General features: G+C 39.8%; 2 protein-coding genes across 5 annotated transcripts; both read left to right on the forward strand.

Annotated features, from left to right (window-relative positions):
- Window positions 1-83: 83 nt before the first annotated feature.
- slc2a2 (solute carrier family 2 member 2) lies at window positions 84-11348 on the forward strand. Its single transcript, XM_048256528.1, has 11 exons — window positions 84-171; window positions 1352-1447; window positions 4999-5204; window positions 5497-5621; window positions 5880-5995; window positions 6284-6446; window positions 7014-7201; window positions 7392-7496; window positions 8118-8219; window positions 8559-8762; window positions 9932-11348. The coding sequence occupies exons 1-11, from the start codon at window positions 157-159 to the stop codon at window positions 10133-10135; spliced, it is 1524 nt and encodes a 507-aa protein (XP_048112485.1). The 5' UTR covers window positions 84-156; the 3' UTR covers window positions 10136-11348.
- Window positions 11349-12033: 685 nt separating this feature from the next.
- On the forward strand, window positions 12034-20867 carry eif5a2 (eukaryotic translation initiation factor 5A2). 4 transcript variants are annotated; one of them, XM_048253036.1, is made up of 5 exons: window positions 12034-12107; window positions 13344-13536; window positions 13675-13779; window positions 15708-15839; window positions 20617-20867. In XM_048253036.1, exons 2-5 carry the CDS (start codon window positions 13369-13371, stop codon window positions 20677-20679), a joined length of 468 nt encoding a protein of 155 aa, XP_048108993.1. In that variant the 5' UTR covers window positions 12034-12107; window positions 13344-13368; the 3' UTR covers window positions 20680-20867. The 4 variants fall into 4 exon arrangements, with proteins under 4 accessions (XP_048108993.1, XP_048108996.1, XP_048109004.1 ...); XM_048253039.1 differs by having other exon boundaries at window positions 12036-12107; window positions 13347-13536; XM_048253047.1 differs by lacking the exon at window positions 12034-12107 and adding an exon at window positions 12181-12284.
- Window positions 20868-21875: the final 1008 nt, after the last annotated feature.

The following is a 21875-nucleotide window of genomic DNA, read 5'->3' on the forward strand; positions in this document are numbered from 1 at the left end:
ATGTAAACTAGCATGTGAATGTTGGGGGTTGGACATGAGGTGGGGGGGACACAGTCCCTTCTGTTGGGAGTGTGACCACCGCATGAACTCACATGATTGATTATTTACCTGGAAAAGCAGCATGTAGTCCTGCTCGGACAGGGAGCTATACCCATAATGGATTCTGGCAAGGTAAAGTGCTCACGGAATATCCCTATTTTGACTTTCATAAACACCCGACCTTGAAGTTGGTTCAATAATTATTAATAATTTAAACAATCAATTCAAAGTACATTCTTTTATTTTAATATATATTGTTTCTAAATATCTATATCAAGACTTGAAACCTTTGTCAAAATTATTTTGGTGTCCAGACAAATATAATTAGGATTTTAGAGATGTTTATACAATATACTTGGTGATTTTCAATTGCCAAAAACATCAAACAAAGCAAAAAAATAAGTCTAAGAATGTTTGAGAGTGTGATATGCCCATTTGCAGTGCTCAGAAGGAGTATAATTATAGAGTATATATTGTATTGTATTTTCTGTCTTTTTGTCTTAGAACTGTTACATAGCTCTTCCATGTGTTGGTCTATGATCATTTTGTATTGCATAAATGAGCATGTGCATAGGCTATACAGAACATATGTAATTTACATAGGAAGTCAGAAAATAGACAGTATGCAATAATACATTGAGCTGTGTTCTGTTTTTTAGTTAATATATATGAGTTTGGTTCCAAAACGCTATAAATCCATTTTTGATAACATTATGAGTCATGTTATTTAATTGTGTAAATAAAATTGCAGTTCTGTTGTTTTGATTAAGTAAAGATAAAAAAAAACATTTCCACTGAAAGTACTTGGGAAAAAAAATGTAAAACAATTGTTTATGAAAATTCATTAAAATGGAGGATATAGCGTTTTTGAACCAAACTCTATATATTAACTTGGCTTCATGGCCTTTTACCAGTGTTTTATGAATAGATAGTCACATTTTTAAAATTGTTTGAATTTAAATTCATATCACTTGTTGTTGTGTTTTTTTTTTTTTTTTGGGGGGGGGGGGGGGTGATTACAGACTTAGATTTTACTATTAAAAATATAAAAGAGTGTTTTGGAGAAGGCTCCTATAAATCAAAAGGACATTTTAATTTCTATTGAGAACAATGGCACATACATTTGACTGTGCTTAACATGATGCACTCTTGAATTCAGGTTTTACTTTGCTATTCCTCAAACGTGGCATAATAACCCCAGCCTCGCCCCTTTGTCTCGTATTTACTGTATATAGCCGTATGCAATCTCTCGACCGTGTGTGTGTGTGTCTGTGCATAACCACTCTGCATTGCTGCTGGACTCCCTCTGCAGCAGCTCACAGGGACTCTGGTCCTGGCCGTGTTCACTGCGGTGCTGGGATCACTGCAGTATGGCTACAGCCTGGGGGTCATCAACGCTCCTCAGAAGGTGAACCGAGATGAACTCCTTAAATACATGATATCTGAACTGTTACACCCTTGCATCCGGACCTTTCAACTTTTATGCAATATGCAATCAGTATTTATATGGTCCTCCCATCCTCAGGCCAGAGAATGGACACCGGTTACACTTTGCCTCAATTAGATAAACTGTTGATAATACAGTCGTTATGACGCACTGTACAGTAGTTACGCAAAATAAAACGGGCATCAGATGATTACGTTTACTCATCAGATAAATTAGAAAGGGAATGTTCTATTGTTATCTATCATGTAAAATGCTAAATTAAAATTCTTAATGTATTGACGAAGTACATTATTATGACCGCCGCGCAGCGAAGCGGCGGTCATATAGGTTTAGTCAGATTTTTTTTTTTTTTTTTTTTTTTTTTTTTTTCGCATGCCCAAATTTCCGTCAATGATTCCCGGGACACTGAAAGACCGGGGTACACGAAACTTGGTGGACATGTAACCCCACATGGATAGCATGGAACCATCGTTTTTCGTTTTGATCTGTAGCCCCCCCGCTGAATTGGACCCCGAAAAGGAGGGTAGGGCAGACACAGTTTTCTGTGAATATCTCGAAAACCGTAGGGTTTAGGAGGACCATTTTTTTTTTGTATGTTGATCTCAAGGGGGCCATGTCAACCCATTCCATAACCACTCATTTCATGTATAGCGCCACCCTAGTTAAACACAAAAAAAGTAAAAATGAGGTGGTGTAATTGAAGGTATCTGTGACCTAACATAGTCAAAACTGCACAAAATTGGAAGTGTAGGATCATTATGACACCCTATGTATGCACGCCAAGTTTTGTGGAATTCCGTTCATGGGGGCCACACAATAAATTAATTTATGTTACTATACACCAACTGGCCTGTAGGTGGCCGGAGACAGTTTTCTGTGAATATCTCGAGAACCGTAGGGCCTAGGAGGTCCACCTTTTTTTGTATGTTGGTCTTAAGGGGGGCATGTCAACCCATCCCATTACCACTTATTTCATGTATAGCGCCACCTAGTTAAAAAATTAAAAAAAAAAAAATGAGGTGTTTTCATCTCAATATCTCTGGCTGACAAGGTCAAAACTGCACGAAATTAAAAGAGTAGGATCATTATGACACCCTCTGAATGCATGCCAAGTTTTGTGTACTTTCGTTCATGGGGGCCTTACAATAAAATAATTTATGTGTACATTTAGTGGCATTACACCAACAAGGATTCGGGACACTGAAAGACCGGGTACACAAAACTTGGTGAGCATGTACCCCACATGGATAGCATGGAACCGTCATTTTTCGTTTTCATCTGCAGCCCCGGCTGGACTGGACCCCGAAAGGAGGGTAGGGCAGACACAGTTCTCTATGAATCTTTTATGGTATGTTGGTCTCAAGGGCCCACATCAACCTGGCTCATAATCACTCATTTGTGATTTGCCCCGGTAAAAAATGAAAATCAGTAGGATTAAAAGAAAGCCAAAATAAATATTCATCATCATCATCATGGCTGCATTTTCAGTATTGGCGAAGTAGTCGTTTGTCCACTAGATGGCGCATAGTTGCAGTGAGACGTAATTTTGTTGGAAGTTAAAAGTGGGTTGGAAAAAACAATGGACGCTTCATACAAGGACTGTAATTTACCGCAGCGAACATCTAATAAGGATAGGACGATGTTCACATGAAGTGTAATTCCATTTCTTCTTGAAGCGAAATAAATCTAAGGATGTTTCTCGGACATGCTTGGTTTTACTGCAGGTAACGTTAATCTTGTAATATCAATAAGGACCTAGGTAATGTTACCGTTAAGCGTTGGTTGAGTGATGGAGGCATTTGATTGATTGCATTTGTAGAAAACTATAAATGCGGTTATACCAAGCAAATTGATAGCAGCACTGTTTGTATCTTTTCGACTGTCATTTATTGCACGTGCTACAAAATCATTCTGTGCAATGGAAGATTTACCAACGTTACACCGGTCTGATACAGTTTTGCCTATACATCGCGTGAGACTGAGGCGCCTGTTTATTTTTGTTTTAAGTGCGTGCAGGGTGAGAGGGGAATCGATGTGCTTTGATTACAGCTTGGTAGTTGTAGTCTGTGAAATTAAAAAGCACGTGTGTGTGAAGTATCCAAACAATGACACCTTCATTTCATTATGGCTGCTTTAGCAAAACACCTTAAGCTACTGTGTAGTGGGTCCCATTTAGAAGTGGCTACTTCATTGGCGCTTTCCTTGACTCATGGAGCTGCGTGAATGTTATTACAACTTTTCGCCCGCGATATGACAGTTTAAGTCCGGCTTGATACTGTAAGGCGTAAGCCATTGGTTTCAAAGGAGATTTTATTTGTGTCGCCAGCATAGCCTATTGACAATTTATGTTGTCAATAGGCCTACCTTATAATCCTACCTGTAGCTTAGGGAAGCTAACAACTTTCTATTAGGATCTAGTTTGTTAGTTACCGTTTTGTCATAACTCCCTGATGCATTTTGCATTTAGAATAGCCAGAGCGTGTAGATCTCAATCGGGAAAATTAAACAATATCGGTGCCTATGGACTAGGCTGGGTGAACCCAGCCTGATCTGCCCGCTATTTATTTTTTGATTTCTTAAAAGATTGAGCTTGGTCTGATGAAAGCCAGACTAGCCATGGACCTCAGTTAAACAATGCAAGGGAACATGAATCAGCCTATATTTGCACTAACAATAGCGGACAAAAGCTTTTCAACTTTGGCCCGTTAAAATGTGTATGAACAGTCTATGACGCATTTCATCAAGGCCCATTTGGACATGTCAGTTATTTGCACCACTGGTTAGATGTAAAACAGCATTTCGTTTCAGACTAGGCTACTGTTACTTAATTTGTGCATTAACAATAACGTTTCAGACTACTGTTACTTAATTTGTGCATTGACAATAAAAGTATTACATGAACTAAAGATGACTAAAATCTTATGTAGAAGAAGAAACATTCACAAAAAAATCCATCCATCCAAAAATGACCTTTGTTTTTTGATAGCTGTTGAAAACGGCATGGAACTGACAGAGATGTTTTTGTTTATAAATACATAAAAAATAAATAAATAAATAACATTATGCTGATACCTTTTGCTTTTCCCAAATACAATGTAGCCTACAGGTGTAAGTGACCTTTCATCAATCCAGTTGCAATGGATGAACTGTGATGAACTGCCCTACTTGTGATTGTTTAGAGATTTTAAAGGTTTTATAACAATTCTACATCTTCTTTGGCTATTCTACAATCTATTCACCTTTTCAGCACCAGTAGGGTACTTTCTGTGCAGCCGCACACACACACTCAGGCATGCCAAACAAGCATACACAAAAGTTTCAAGAGTGGGGGGTGGAGTAAAATATGGAGACAAATTGAAGTGTGATTTATTTTCGCGGAACGGATGTACAGGACTGAGCGGCGGTCATATTTTGTACCGCTATGCGGTACATCTAGTTGTCCAAAGCATAGGTTTGATGTGGATATGGGTTGTGAATGTATTCAGAGTGTGGTGTTCTCTGTGTGTTGGCAGGTGATCGAGAGGCACTATGGCCGCTCCCTTGGCGTGGTGCCTGATGATGACTTGGCCAGTAACCGCATAGTGCTTGGCAACACCACCGAGCCAGAGGAGGTCCACCCCTCCGTGGTCATGTACTGGTCTTTATCGGTGGCCATTTTCTCTGTCGGTGGAATATTCTCCTCCTTCTTGGTTGGCTTTGTGGCCGACTTCCGAGGAAGGTGAGCACTGGTTATTAGTGGGAAATCCATCCCAGAACTAGAATCTGATATTGTTGGTTTGTTTTTTCTAGTCCATCTTTGTTACATGTCATATCACGTGAATATCTTCATCTGCTGGGATGTGTTAGCACTCAAACCTAGAGTGGAATAATGAGGATGAAATAAATTAATAATAATTTAAAAAACACACTGCCATGCATAATCACCCCAGCAGTGAGATGAATGGTGGGACGAGACACACCCTCACCAGTTTTTCAGGATGCTAACGCCTCCTCCGTTCCCTGCCCACCAGGATTAAAGGCATGCTAGTTGTGAACGTCCTGGCTATTGCTGCAGGCCTTCTGATGGGCCTGGCTAAAATGGGGAAAGCCCACATCATGGTCCTCTCAGGCCGTGCCGTCATGGGCTTCTACTGCGGTAAGAAGTTATGCAAAGTACATTTTGGTTTTTTTCCACACTAGAATGTCCTAAAGATACTACTCTATAGGCCCATTATCTACCACATATTTTTGAGCCTGTGCCTTAAAATCGATAGTCACATAGAGAACACATAGGTTGAGTGTTAGAGCTATCTAACATATTCTATTTTGACCGCATAAAGTAATTGCATCTTACTTATCAGCTCCATTGATTGCATAAAGTAACTAAGTTATTGATGATTCTTTAACCGCTCAGGTCTCTCATCTGGACTGGTCCCCATGTATGTTGGAGAGATTTCTCCTGTAGCATACCGAGGTGCTTTAGGAACACTTCACCAACTGGCCATAGTAACAGGCATTCTCCTCAGTCAGGTGGGAATTGGAATGAAAAGATTTTCAAACAGCTGTATCACATCCAACAATCCATCAACTATTTACCCAGTACATAAATGCTTTTTTGGCTATCTGCTTGCCAACTTTACAATATTATGATTGTGTTGGACTGTTTCTAAAGTAACACAAATTCTACTAACCTGATCAAAAGAATAATCTATCACAGCATATTTTAATTCATGTGACACTAACTGAAATGTTACCCCACTGGTGGAGTGTTAGTTAATCCAGATTAATTCATCTAAGTATTCTCTGCTTGGTCCATAGGTCATTGGCCTGGACTTCCTGCTGGGTAATGATGACTACTGGCCCCTGCTGCTTGGCCTGTCTGGTGCCCCAGCCATCCTGCAGACATTACTGCTCCCTCTGTGTCCAGAGAGTCCACGCTACCTCTATATCAAACAGGGCAAGGAGCAGGAGGCCTGCAAATGTATGCAGCCATGCATATATTATACTACATATATCCATAACTCTGAAGGCATTTCAAACAGAAGGATACAGCTCTAGTATCAACACAATGTATTTATTTTCCCTTAGAATAATGGCTCCAAACTAATTTGTATGCTATACTGATTTACAATATGGATAATGGAACGATGTATGCTCAGAACCCTGGTATTGCACTATGTAACGTTGTTGGCAGGGGTGGGAGCATGGCCCTTTACACTACTTCCTTAGGGGCAAAAGGTTACATATTTGGATTGGAGTTATTTGGGGTCTATTTTACATTACATTACATTTACATTACATTAGATTTTGCTGACGCATTTTTAACCAAAGCGATTAACAACATGGTAAACAGTTTAAGTTTTAAAGCAATTTTAAAAACGCTAGAGTACAGTAAGAATAAGTGCATCAGTGAGTCTTTGAAGTACAAAGGCTTGTGATGACAAAGTAGTAGACCTGTAAAACTTGTGGATCATAATCAGATGTATTGCAGTGGCACACTAGTTGATTCTGGCCCCTTAGTGATCGGCTGATGCTTTGTATGCCATAGCACTGAAGAGGTTTAAGGGTGAGTACGACACCTCCAAAGACATAGCGGAGATGAAGGCAGAGAAGGATGAGTTGATGAAGGAGAGACCTGTGACCATTCTGGGCCTGCTGCGTTCCTCTGCGCACCGCCAGCAGCTCTTTGTGGCCCTGATGATGCATCTGTCCCAGCAGTTCTCTGGAATCAACGCCGTAAGAAATCATTCTCTTTATACAGGCACAATTTTGTTTTACAGTGCCTATCATTTTGATTGTCTTTTTTATGGCCTCCATTTTCTCTCATTCAACAATAATGTTTGTGTTGCCTTTCCCTTCTTTTGGTTGGTGTGCCTCACCCTCTCTATCATATCTATCCACCTGTCTGTCTGTCTGTCTACTTCAGATCTTTTATTACTCCACAGCAATCTTTTACAAAGCAGGAGTCACACAGCCTGTGTATGCTACAATCGGTGTTGGAGTCATAAACCTAGTCTTCACTATGGTCTCGGTAAGCAAGCCTCTAGTCAAACATGGAGCATAATACATGCATGCCCTCATCTCTAGGTTACACAGAAGTTTGTTCACTCAGCTCCACACCCCCCCCCCCCACGTCCACCACACACACACACACACACACACACACACTCTTTCCTTAATCTGAGTTACAAAGTGCTGCATCTGCCACCCTATGCAGCATAGGTTTTGACCTGTTTTGTATGCATAGTCTCAGAACTGTAGGGTGTTGATTGCTGATTGTTTATATCTCAGCCACTTGAGGGGTGAGAATAAAATATGTGAGGGTTTTGTAACCCACTGCAGACTCGCCCTATGCTTAGTCTCAAAAAGTGTTGCAGTGTTGTCTAGCGGTCCATGGATTGTTGCCAGGTTTTATCAGGAAACTGAGGCCCATTTATCTCCCTGTTCAAGGACAAACTAAACTGACAAATGTACACAACTCTGACCAGCGAGAGAGCTGCAGCTACTGATCTTAACAGGATTAAACTAATCCAAATGTCAAGGTGAAGTATGAATCGCATAAGATGGTTGTGAAATTGTATAATAACACAATTGTGTGTGTGTGTGTGTGTGTGTGTGTGTGTGTGTGCCTGTACATCTGTGGTCTGTGTAGGTGGCTATGGTGGACAGGGCTGGTAGACGGACACTAACATTGATTGGATTGGCAGGAATGTGTTTGTGTGCCATAGCCATGACAGTGGGCCTAGTTTACTTGGTAAGTATATTGTGAACAATACATTTCAATATGATGTTAACTCTCACATGCAGTGTCTTGATAAGGTAGTCCAAGCCTAACACAGATGGTCATGGAATTTGATTTCAGATTTCACCAATTTTATTGGAATTAGCACTGTTAAAGTTTAATTTCACTGTTGGCTATGGCCCTTGGAAATCTAAAGTGAACAAACCATTCCCAGACCAACTCTCTTTTGAGAATCAGGCTAGTAGGCGATAGACTAAAGTGTAATAAAATTGATTGCAGTTATCTGACTTTCATTATCTGATACACTGACTGAATTCAGTGTTTGATATCTCCATCCACCTGTCTTCACAGCACACTTATTCTTGGATGAGCATCGTGAGCATGGCAGCCATATTCCTTTTTGTCAGCTTCTTTGAGATAGGGCCTGGACCTATCCCATGGTTTATAGTGGCTGAGCTCTTCAGCCAGGGTCCCCGTCCAGCTGCTATTGCACTGGCTGGCTGCTGCAACTGGACAAGCAACTTCATCGTTGGCATGTTTTTCCCCTATGTAGAGGTAATATTGAAGATGCAGATACTGTACGTTCATGTCTGACACAGACATATATTTGCAAAATGGCCTTTGTCAACTTCCACTATTTTTAGAGGTAAGAATCTGTTATGTTTGTGTCTGAAGACACAGACAGGTGCTATGGCTCTTGTCAACGTATACTGTTTGTAGAGGTGAGAGTTGGAAATAAGACATCCTGAAGACATAGACATGTGGAATGACTCTAGTGGACTTGTAGTGACTGTAGTGTCTCACTGCCAGAGGCGGACAGAGTACACAGCTTCATTACTTGAGTAAAAGTACAGATACCCTTTGCTAAATTTTACTCAAGTACATGTACAAGTAAAAGTACAACAGTCAGATGTCTACTTAAGTAAAAGTACTGAAGTACTTGTTTTTAAAAGTACTTGAGTATCAAGAGTACAAGAGTAGCCTACATTTTTGCATTACTACTGCCACAGTGCTTACATTTATGTACAGAAACATCCTACATGGAGTTATGAAAAATGTTAATGTTAATACCTTGGAGAATGTAAAAGGAATTGGAAGTAAAATCAAGTCATTTTCATCTTTTTACCACGTTGCTAGGGATGGGCAGTATTTCTAATATATGTATTTAAAATACAAAATACTATTTTGTAATTGAAACACTTGAAGTGAAAACTATTATAAACTTTTTTTATCATTAAAATTGAAATAGTCTGGCGAGGTGGGGCCACAGGTTGGCACATTCCCGGGATGGACCTGCTGCGTCTTCATCCATTGTTTCGTCCATGGTTTCGTCTCTTATCTAAATCTGACCATGGAGTTGACTTTGGTGGGAAAGCTGAAGGTGATTGCTGATAGGCTGTCCCAATCAGTGGCGCCTGCACAATCCAATCACGTTTGAGAGGGAAACAACAAATTGAGGGTTTCCGAGATTTTTCTTTTTTCCTTTTTTTTTAGAAGTAGTAACGGGTACTCATGGTTAAGGATAGAAATGTAGTGGAGTAAAGAGAACAATATTTGCCTCTCAAATGTACTTGATTAAAGTCATGAGTACTCCCCAAAAATGATACTCGAGTAAAGTACAGATCCCTCAAAATTTTACTCAAGTACTAACTGTACTCAAGTAAATGTAATCCGTTGCTGTCCGGCTCTGCTCACTGCCATACCATTTGACTTTGCCGTTTTAGGTTCTGCTTGGGAATTATGTGTTCATCCTGTTTGCTGGGTTTCTTTCCATCTTCACACTCTTCACATACTTTCGTGTCCCTGAGACCAAGGGCAAGACCTTTGAGGAGATTGCTGCCGTGTTCCAGCGGAAGCGGAAAGGCTCACCAGCAGGAGCCAGTGTAACGACGGAATTAGAGCAGCTCAAGTCTTCTGCAGAGGCCTGAGGATGGAAACAGTGAATCCTCTTGCATATTGAGAATGCAGGCTGTTACTGTAACTTTAAATAAGCTTGGTGGAATTTTTGCCTGCTACCATTGGCATAAATATAAATGTTATGCATCTACATAACAATACTATTATGCATTTCTACAGCTAAATGTGAGTGAGATGAAAGCAAAACCTAATAATGGTCTGGAGAGAGACTAAAGACCTCTATATATTTTAAATTTATGTTAATATTTTTATTTCAATATTTAGCTCAACATGTTTGCCTTATCATTTTAAAGGCGCAGTCAATGATCACTCATGATCCGCTAGTTGCCCATTCTGAAAGTACACTGTAAAAAACCTGGTCTCTGTAGGCAGCCCAGGCTTCTAAAACTGGAAACGAAGTGGGGGCAGCCTGTCCCCCAAACAAAACGAAACCCTGTGCAGTTTCTCTGGGAATACTATAGGGAGGGGTGAGCTACCTTTCTGGTGTGTTTTGTTTGGTCCTTGGTTAACATAAACAAATGCAACTTCCTGCAGAATTGCTGTCTGTACCTTTAAGTGTGCTGTTTTTAATATTGTGGGATGCCCCTGACTGATGTTTTCATATGTAACTGTAATGATTGATGTCAATCATGTGGATTTCTGTCCAAGCTTAAATGTACATGTTGCAATGTAGGCAATATAAGTTGGTGTGACTGTGTATTTATACAAGGCATTTCAGAGCAAGCAGACAATTTCATTAATGTTTACAGGAAGAGAGGTGATTTACATGTATGCCATAAACTTGTATTGCTATTTCATTATTTTGTTATTTTTGAGATCAGTTGGCCTATTAAAACCAGCATTTTCCATCTAAAAGTTAAGTAAGTTTGCGACAGCATCAGTACCATCTTGTTAATATAACTGGAAGGAAATTTCATGATTGCCAATGCAGTATTCAAAGATCCTGTTATGGGAATGGAAAATGCTAATAAATTAGCTGAATCTTCAATAATTCTTGCACACATAGCCTAGCTTGTCATGTGAGGTTTCTGAGAATATTCATTTGATATCCCAAATGTTTTCAAGACAGGTTATTTGTGAAAGCAAAGATGTCAAATGTGGTAGCACTGAATTAACATTCAAAATTAATGAAGGGTAAATTGTTAAAATGATTTATGAATGAAACTCTGAGTTTACGTAACTTGAATGAAAATTACTAAATAAAAAAAGGTCTAAGGAAAATTAGATTGTGATTAGTCTTTGCACATTTTCCTAGGCTACGTTTTACTGTCCTCTATAAAGGCCTATAAAATAATATCATGGTTATGGAATTTAGCAGACACTTGACTGAAAGTTGGTAAGGCTACATTAAGAAAAATAACAATTATGTCAAGTCAAGTCACGTTTATTTATATAGCACATTTTTCTATGTAGGCTACAGAGTGCAACCCAAAGTGCACATGTCAATGCAATACCATTGATCAATAATGAAAATAAACAATAATATTAGAAAATAATAGACAATATTAACATGTTATATTGGTGAAATAATAATCGTGTGTTAACCAAAACCATAGATGCTAACCTGTTAGCAACTTAGTTGGTTGGCAATGGGAAATTGCATTGCAACCAACAAAGTTGCTAATGGTTTTGGGAAACACCCCAGGTTGGTCTGGGTTTGCTTCATGTCTGTAAGATCAATGCTTGCTGGAGGTTGAAAATTAGTCTACAAAATGAAATTTGTGCAATTTCCAAACCTGGCATGTTGGCTTTACTAACAAAACATAGACTTACAAGTGGCCAACAAACACACATAGACTATATAAAGTTGATTTTTTTTGTTAGTGGCAAGTTGGTTCAAAACTCAAAATAGACTTGGGAGCTTTTCTTTCCAGCTACGTCATGTACCGGAAGTGAATCCTAAGCGAAACCCCGCCCTCTTGAAAAACCTGCCGCAGTAAAAGTAGACGAGTCTACGCATTGAAGGACCCCTTTTGTTGGAAGGTAAGAAATGGCATGGCGCATGCCTCCCTTTGCATTTTATGTTATTGCTATCATTGAAATCTTCATTTAAACATTTGCTATGCAGAGAAGTGAAGTTTTCCAACACAAAAGTGCGAGTTTACCGATGCAAACAACTGTCGCCTGTCCCCAGTCCACGCAGCTTGTCCGAAGAACGCGGTAGGGTGTGGAGTCGTGCTAACTTGCTAGCTATTATTTGTCTCCCTCGAGCTGATGAAGTGAAAAACGGGCATGCGGCCTTCTAACGTTAATCTTTTTCGAAAACACTTTAATATTTAGTTTGAAACTGAAATGAGCCATTGCACTTTTCTACACAGTTGTCTGATTGATCAGCCTGAACCCGCAAAGCTGTTGAGCTACAAGACGTCTGTATTTTGCACTTATTCTGCAACTGCTAGCTAACTGTTTAAGAGGGGATTTACTTTGCGCTAACATGCTAACGTTATCAGTTAGCAAACTATGTTGCAGTTGACTTGCCTCCGAGCTAACGTTGAACATTCTAGCTTTCGACGTTAGCTGTTTGCCATGTCAAATGTAGCACTGTAATTAAGTTGGTTGATAAGATAACTTGTTACATCAACTTGCAGTGCATTTAGCAAGTCTCTGTATGAGTCATGAAATTAAATGGTGTGGAGTAGAAGTGTTGTCGAAGATATGTGTTAAATGAAGGCCGCGTGACTAAGTTAGCATAACGTTAACCCATCAATCGGCTTGGTAACGTTAAATCCTGGAATCGCCCCCCTCGCTAGCTGTAACATTCCTGCTACGTTCGCCTTCTTGCTTGTCAACTCGGCAGATGGACTCAATTTAGCGGTTTGCCCTGCATGACATTTGGCAAAGTTTTGACATGTTCAGCTGACATGTTGGTCTGACGTCATCTGCAAGTTTCTAGTTTCGCGAACTAACCTTAGCCTTGTTTAGTTTGACAGCTTAATTTCAGTTCACCTATCCTTGCTGTGTCCTGGTCTTTCGCTGTTTGTCATGCATAGGTTAGCTAAATCAGCAGCTTCCTCCAGGATACGGTCAGAACCGTTGCCATGCGTCTGACTGCACCACTAGAACACTACATACGCTTATGTGTCAACATTGTATTCCAAATAGAGTTTAGTTGGCACCACCATCTGTAAACGTTGCAAGAATGTGTGAGGTTTTGACATGACTTGACACTGGGTTAATGCGGCTGAAAGCACGTGACTAATTTAGTTTTGTTGATTTCAGAAGCCCAGACACCTAGCCTACCATCATGGCAGATCATGATCATGACTTCACCAGTGGAGACTCTGGGGCTTCCACAACTTACCCCATGCAATGCAGCGCCCTGCGCAAGAACGGCTTTGTCGTTCTCAAAGGACGTCCATGCAAGATAGTGGAAATGTCAACCTCCAAGACTGGCAAGCATGGTCATGCCAAGGTAAACACTGAAATTGTGCTTGTGATTTCAGAGGCCAGGTGAGATGATGGGCAGTTGGCCCAGAATGTGAATGATAACTGGACCTGAAATGGCTGTCCATTAATAATGATGGTTAATTATGTGTTTGGAATTTGTTAGGTCCATATGGTTGGAATTGATATCTTCACTGGCAAGAAAAATGAAGATATTTGCCCCTCCACCCACAACATGGATGTTCCTAATATTAAAAGGGTTGATTACCAGGTAAGCATGCAAGACCAGTTTTGTTCATGACTGGGTCTGAATTCTGCGGTCTGATCTCCAGTGGAGCCCTCCCGGAAACTCATGTTGTGCCTACATAGTAACGTAGCACAGGTTCACAACACGGCTGGTTGTGTATGGGAACGGATGTGACGCTTGGTCAAAAAGCAAGCATATCCCAGGGCCAGATCTAAGGTGTGTGTGTGTGTGTGTGTGTTTGGTGGGAGGTAATTACTCAAACACGCTGACAAGTGTACATTACACCCTGATGACACATTACCTCTTTCTATTGTAGTTTCCAGTGGTTTAGTTGGTATTTTTCATAGATGTGATGCCTATCGTCAAGGAAAAGCACATCTTTACTATTATCTTCCAATAATAATTTTAATAACTATTATTATAATAACTATCATTTTTGGTGATTGAAATATAAAATAGGCTTACTCCCTAAAACTTTAGGAAAAGATGTCTTTAGGTGCGGCAAAAATGTCCTTAATATTGATATGCGGACCATCAACAACATTTAATCAGGTCAAAATGTTTACCGACCCCACTTGCAGGGGGGTACACTGCCAGGTGTAGGCCAGGTTGTTAAAGATTTGAAAATGTTTACCTATAATAGCCTAAAATAACTTTTGATAACACAAGTTTTTCCTGCTGTTCAGCCTGTCAATGTATAACCATGTAGACCTTATCACATTGTGGAAACTATGGGTAATTTGACATTTGGCCTCTGCTCAAAGAGAAGTAAGTGGTTGGTTCTCAAAACACAAGACTTGACACTTTTGTGCTGTAGGACCAGACAGGGAAATGTGTAGCAATAATCGTAACATGTATGTACCAGCTGTCTATTTTTAAGGTGCTGTGCTTGGGTGGAAATGTATGTTGACATTCTGGAGGAAGAGCTTGTTTCAGTTTTGTAGTCTGCATCAGTCTTCACAGCTTGCACAAGTTTAAGATAATGTGATGTTAGACATTTTTTTTTGGTGATGTCTGTTGAGTGATTTGTTACAAATACAAGTCTTAATGACTTCGCCTCCACACCTGTCAGTTGTGCTGCTGACCGAGTTGGGGCCGTTCCTCAAGAGAATTCAGCTCTCAGACACCTCACATATATTCATTAGTGGACTGGAGATTTGTTCTCCCTTTGGAATGCATTAAGCTGACATTGCAGGGCTGCAAGAGGGTACCCTTTGTTTTAGAACACCCCATTTTAAGCCTGATGTCTTGGTTTAAGGATGCATTTACACTGGCAGCGGTTGCACAGATCCCCACACACACGTATACATTTACTTTCAGAAGTTACTATCAGCAATATGTGTGTTTACAAGACTTGACAGCTCGCATGCATACAAGAATTGTTACAAAAATGAAAGCAAACGCAGGAAATAATGCAGGCTTGCATTATTGTGCTATAATAATGGCTGGTTGTTTACTTTAATCTCACGTAGCTGTAGAAGGTCACAATTTAAGTAAATACAAATTGGTCCTTACTTAGTGCAGTTTCCATCTTCATTTGAATTTCAAAATTCTGCCAGTTGTGCACATGAATAACATATCAAGTAATTTAAATGTGTAAAGGTAGAAGACTGGGCTTTTTTCCAATGACATGCCAGTCTAAATGAGAGGGGAATATCTGTCTGACTGATCTGATTTATTTCCAGGTATGAATGAGACCTGAAATTGATCTGAGAGCATCCAAATCCATGTTTTTTTTTTCTTTTTTTTTTTTTTCTTTCTTGTTTTATACGTCCATAATACACATGTGAACTGTGCCACATGTGAGCAAAAATTTAGAATGAGTACTTTTAACGGACAATGAAAATGTAGCCCTAAAGGTTTGCATGGCCAACACAGGATACCCATGTAGCCAAGAATATAATATAGGTAAGAATAAGATTAGAGCTTCACCCATGTGCTCTTTCACACAGCTGGTCAACATTTCCGATGGGTTCCTCACCCTCCTGAAAGACAACGGAGATCTTCGTGAGGACCTTAGACTGCCAGAAGGTGACCTGGGAAAAGAGATTGAGAGCAAATTCGAAGCTAATGAAGACATTATGGTGAGCAGTTCTCGTCTGTTCTAAAGGTTTTGTTTCGTGTTTGCCTCAAACACCTACTTCAAACTCTTGTATTGTGAAGCCAGTAGTAAGTGAGTGTTTGCCATGTCGGTAATTTCACGATTAGATTGGATTCAACTTTGTTGTCATTGTGCAGAGTACAAGTACAGAGACAATGAAATGCAGTTTGCATCTAACCAGAAGTGCAAAAAAGTGCAATGTGATATACACAGTATAGACAGGTGGTGCAGTATAAACAGTATAAAACATAGTGCAGTGAAGACAGTAGTATGCAGTTAAAGTGGTATGGTTTACAGTAATATACATTAAATATAATATCTGCAGTGTATTAGCAGTAACCTTATAAGCGCAAAATAGATATGGATATGTAGTATGAACAATGTTTGAACATCATGTACAGATATGGGACAGTGTAGTAGCAGTAACATTATAAAAGTGTATACAGTACCCTCCAGAATTATTGGCACCTTTAGTAATGTTGACTAAAAACAGGCATAAAAAAATAATCTTTTGATTCATTGTACTCTCACAATGAAAACAACAAGGATAAATCCACCCTTGAAGGGAAGAAAATGTATTCTGAGAAAAAAGAAAATCTCATAAAGAAATAAATATTGCTCACAATTATTGGCACCCCTAGAAAATCTTACATATAAAACAGAAGCATTTCCCTATCTAATTTCAACTTATTTAAGTTAATCAGAGTGTCTGAACTTTCAGAGGTAGTTCGTTACTTTGTTTTTCACTAAGGTATGAAAATAAAGTGAAACGGAGGCTAAATCCTCTTGTCATTTTTGAACATCAAAGACAAGAGAATACATTAAATTTAAATAAAAAGAAAGTGTGGACATTTGTAAGTCAGTGAATGTCTATAAAAACTAGGTACTTTGTTGAAAATGCCTATATTTACAGTTAAAACAATGATTAAAAGGTTCTAATCAACTGGAAATGTAACAAACATGCTTTGACAAAGACCCAAGGTTATCTTACCCCCACATACAGTATGGAGGATGGTAAGATAGGCAAAAAATTCCATAAGGACCACTATTGGAAAGTTACAGACAAATGTGTCATCTTGGGGTCACCAAGTCCCCCAAACAATCTTCAAAAGTGACCTCACTGCTAATAGCTTATTTAGAGGGCATGCTAGGTAAACGCCTGTCCAGTCATTTAATTACCAATGTAAACGGCAGGAGTTACTGAATGGTACAGTGACTTTGTCTGGAAATGTGGTCTATTGTCAGATGACATGAGAATTGTGCTCTTTGGCTAGGAACACTTTACGTGTGTTTGCTGTGGTGGAGAGGCTGTGCTATTGTGCGGCTGTTTTTATTCCCAAAGGCCTTGGGAATCTAATTAAGGTGCATGGTATCACAAACAACATAAAAAAACCTGAACATTTTTAAAGGAAATCTGTCAATCTCTGCCAAGATACTAAACGTTGGTCATGATTGGATCATTCATCAGGTCAATGAACCAAAACAAATATGGTTTACTGAACGCAAAATCAAGCTTCGGCCATTGCCATCTCAGCCCCCTGATCTAAACTCCATAGAAAAACAGTGGGGTCAGTCAAAGAGGAGAATGCACAAGTGTGGACCTAGAAATCTGGATGATCTGGGGAGATTTTGTAAAGACCAACAGTCTTAAATCTCTTGCTTTGTATTCTCCAACTGTATGGGGTGTCATAGATGAATATTACAAGCTGTTTTATTGGAAAAGGGAGGCTTAAGAAGGTATTATAAGCAGGGGTGCCAATAATTGTGAGCAACGTGTTTTTGTTAAAAATATTTATTTCTTTATGATATTTTCCTTTTCTCAAAACAAATTTGCTTCCCTTCAAGGTTGTATTTTTCCTATTTGTTTTCATTGTGAGATTACAATAAATCACCAACAGATTATTTTTTATACCAGATTTTAGTCAACTTTAGTATGGGGTGCCAATAATTCTGGAGGATACTGTATATGATTTATGAGTATATTAATTTTATAAAACAGACTAAATATAGATATTCAGTATGAAAAGTATAGACAGATATGTGCAGAGTAGTAACAGTAATATTGTAGTGTAGTAAAGTGTACAGTATGCACAATATAAAGATATTGTCCTTTAATGATATAGAAGACAAACCATTATGTAGAAAGATGCATCATGAGATTTGCAACGATGTCACTCAAAAGTCTTTGGTAGCATAAGTGACATGTCGCTCTGTTTGCCACTTGTCTAGCTGTGTGGCATTCTTTAACGTCATTAAATTCGGGACCATTAGCCTAACGCTCGTTTCAATTTGGGACCTTGCAGTCGGAATTGTCGTTTCTTTATTCAAAGTCTCAAGTCCAATGTAGCCTGGCCTATTCAAAGTGTCAGTTTATTGCACATCATTTTTACGTCATTTTGAATAACCACTGCATACCCGTGTTTGTTGGCGTGTTGCAAAATCCGCAGAAACCATTTTTGTAAGCAAACTGCATGGAGTCTGTATTGTTGAGGTCAGACATGATGATCATCCAAATATCTTGCATCTTGACCCACGCTGTGCCCTGAATCCGTGCTGCTGAAACTCCACCTACCCTCTCTGTCTCTGACCCTGCCCTGTGCTGTGTGAGCGGGAGAGTGGCTACAGTAGAGCGGAGAAAGGCTCCATCTTTTGCATTACTTATCCAAACAACGTCAAACTTGGCACTGCATTTACTCATGCCTGTAGCAAGACACCGGCCACGTTCAAGTCAATCGGACTAACGGTTTGAGAGGGATGCAAATGACGCACGGACCTTCCTTACTTCCTTTCTGTCATTTATAGATATATACATGCAGTTTGAAACATTTAGATCGGCAAAAGATGGAGCAAATAGGCAGACTTAATCAGTATACAGGGCTCTACAGTGCGCCCATTTCACTCGCACATGCGAGTAAAAATAATGGCGTGCGAGTGCAAAAAAATATTTAGGCGCACTGGTGCGAATGACTTCTAACCATGTTAATGTTTGTCTACAAAATACACCGCAACATCGCTAGTAGTCGCTTCTATCAAATCCAAGAGCGCGCAGGAAAAGCAGAAAGTTAGACTAGCCAGCCAAGATGCAAAGATTGAAGAAATTAGTTGTTCTTATCCACTGAAGTCATAGGATATAGGAGGAACAGGATGAGATTCTGAGAATGCAGTGAGGGAAGGAAAGGTAACCTAACATGCCTTTTAGCCCAGTTGACGTATTGGCTGCAATATGCAAAATATAGCTGTACAGACGGGCACAAAAGTAGCCTCCCATAATACTCCTATTTTATTCAAAGGTAGAACGCTACTGACAACTCCAGGCTTCCACGCATGCTTGTTTACGCCGAATACAAGCTGAAGTTCAAAACGAAAGTAGCTCTGATGTTTGCCTACTGCCCCCATCAATGCAGATATTTCAAATAAAAAAGCATATATATATATATATATATATATATATATATATATATATATATATATATATATATATATAAAAATAAATCCTTGATTAGCCTATGTTGGGTTTTGTGGAAGAGAAAATGGACTGTTTTAGTAGTAGGATTAGGCAGTATGCAGTCAGATAGGTCACCATGGGCATATTTTGATTAGCTACAGATGGATTCACAAATAAATAAATTGGCCTACATTTGGCAGGATACTTGATATACAGGCTAAAGGCAAATATGGCAATGTATTATTTTTACATTAACAAAATGTAGGAAAATGGAACAGACTGAAAATAAAATGGGCACTGATCTTTAAAATCCTGTGTCCTGTAGCCTAAATGTTGTCAGTCATTCTTAATATTTGCAATTGGTGCACTGGCATGTTTAACGTGTAACGTACATGTGTAATGTTAGATTATGTGTAGGTTAAGTACAGAACTGACTGTGCGCCCAAATTTTTGTCTGTGCTCCTAAATTTTTTAACTTGGGTGCACAAGTGCTCCTGGAAGAAAATGTTCGTGTAGAGCCCTGGTATAGCAAAGGCTAATGTGAATAACTGAACAGTTGAATGAATTGCTCCTAAACTGGGCTGGTGCGTTTTGTCGTGTTCAGAGACAAAAGCGGTTACGATTGATATCATGATTCTGCCTTTAAGAAACGTTCAGTTGCCTGGTCTATGTTTAATTATGTCAAATTAAAGCCTTGTCTATTTTATATAATGTTAGCTGAAAGACTATTTGACCACAATCCTTTGCCTCCACTTACTCCCTTTGTCAGGTGTGCACAGAATACTGAGCATATGTGACAAATTCCTGCGTGACTGATTTCTTTTTCCTTTATGTTCTTCATATGGGGCCTGACTAGTATCCTCCAATGACTCACTAGTCCAAGCAGAAGCCTGGGACATTTGTCACTTGTCTGCTATGAGCTGATTACTAATGCCAACTTTAACCATTTCTGATGTAATTCAGTCATGGAGCAACAGATCTCATTGGAATCCATCTCGCCTATCGATGTTAGTTGTTAAGAAGGTTGTCTAAATCTAAACCACTCGTTCTGTTATCTGCCCCGGAGTAATATATAGATTTTGTTGATTCAGTTTACTAGACTCTTGAGCTGATTGTTCTCAATCTTTAAATGTCCCCAGATGTGACCACCAACTGCCAAATCTAAGTCAATTTATTAATGTATTTACCAACATAACACTGAAAGAATGGCAATCAAATTTATGAAGTTTAGTCAGAAATTGTGAAATTTGCTTATCTTTGATTGTTAATCTGTCTTGCGCTCTCTCCCTTTCTCTCTCTCTCCCTCTCTCTCTAGATCTCTGTCCTGTCTGCCATGGGAGAGGAGTGTGCTGTTGCGGTCAAGGCCATGACCAAGTAACCAGGCAGGGGCAGGCTAATTGGGCTAACGCCTATAACCAGAAAGTATAAAGTGTTGGTTTTGAAGTGGCACCAAAGCTACGGCCTTGGATAAACAACCTTGAATCATTTCAGTTCAAACCCAAAACCGCGTTGGACCCTCTCCCATACCGTCTCCTAATCTGATGGCGAATTGGTTATCTCCAGAACCCCCAAACCCCTTCTCACCTCATCAACACCCCCCACCACACACACACACACACCCCCACCACACACACACACACACACACACACACACACACACACACACACACACACACATACATCACCACCACCCTTCCCATTCTGTTCCACTCCAATCATTTAATATCCACTGCACCCCTACCCCCCCCCCCACCCCTCCCCGCGTCAACATTCCCTTTGAAAAACACAAATTAACGTACATGAAATGTGTATCCTTTCCTTCTTTGCCGTGTTATCATTCCTTTCCTTCTTTGCCGTGTTGTCATTCCTTGTTTCGGTGGGGAGCATGCTTGGTTTCGGAAGCTGTGAAATGCTGCGAGAGCACTTCATCCAGCGGATGCATCTCTGTTGTCATGGCAGGCTTCAGTCCCGGCATGTTTGCTCAGATCAGTCCTGCCCCGTGGCCTATGCCACCGAGCTACCACCTTCCCCGACACATTCCCCAAACCTACCTCCATCACTGATTTTGGTCATAGGTAGCAAGCTTTCTGAAGCAGACGCAACGGTGCAGTGATCACCTTGCCAGTGTGTTCCACCTGATTGGCAGCAGTGTTTCCCCCACGGTCCAGTCTGCCTTAAACAGATTCTTAGTCTAGATCAATAAAATGAAGGAGAAAACGAAACCTAAGAAACAGCCACGGATGAGCTTGCCCCATGCACAATTTACCTCTGATTTACGACAACGAAAAAAGTTGGTGTGGCGGTCTGTATTTGAAAAAAAAAAAACTATAACAAAACCTACCACCACCATGCTCAAAGCCTGTATCGGTCATCTAGGTAGCTAGGCTCTTTTTTATTTTGAATGTTGCACTGGCACCTTGTTATGGGCTTGAGGAGAAGGCAGCCAGGAGAAATGAATATTTGCATTTTTGTTCTCACTCGAGGCCTTTTGTCACCAGACTAAGGAGAGTTAACGTTAACTGTAAACCCCCTCCTTCCCCTCCAAAAAAATATACTATTTCAAAAAGTATTTCA

This window comes from Alosa alosa, chromosome 1, assembly GCF_017589495.1.
Source record: "Alosa alosa isolate M-15738 ecotype Scorff River chromosome 1, AALO_Geno_1.1, whole genome shotgun sequence".
Classification (NCBI taxonomy): domain Eukaryota; kingdom Metazoa; phylum Chordata; class Actinopteri; order Clupeiformes; family Clupeidae; genus Alosa; species Alosa alosa.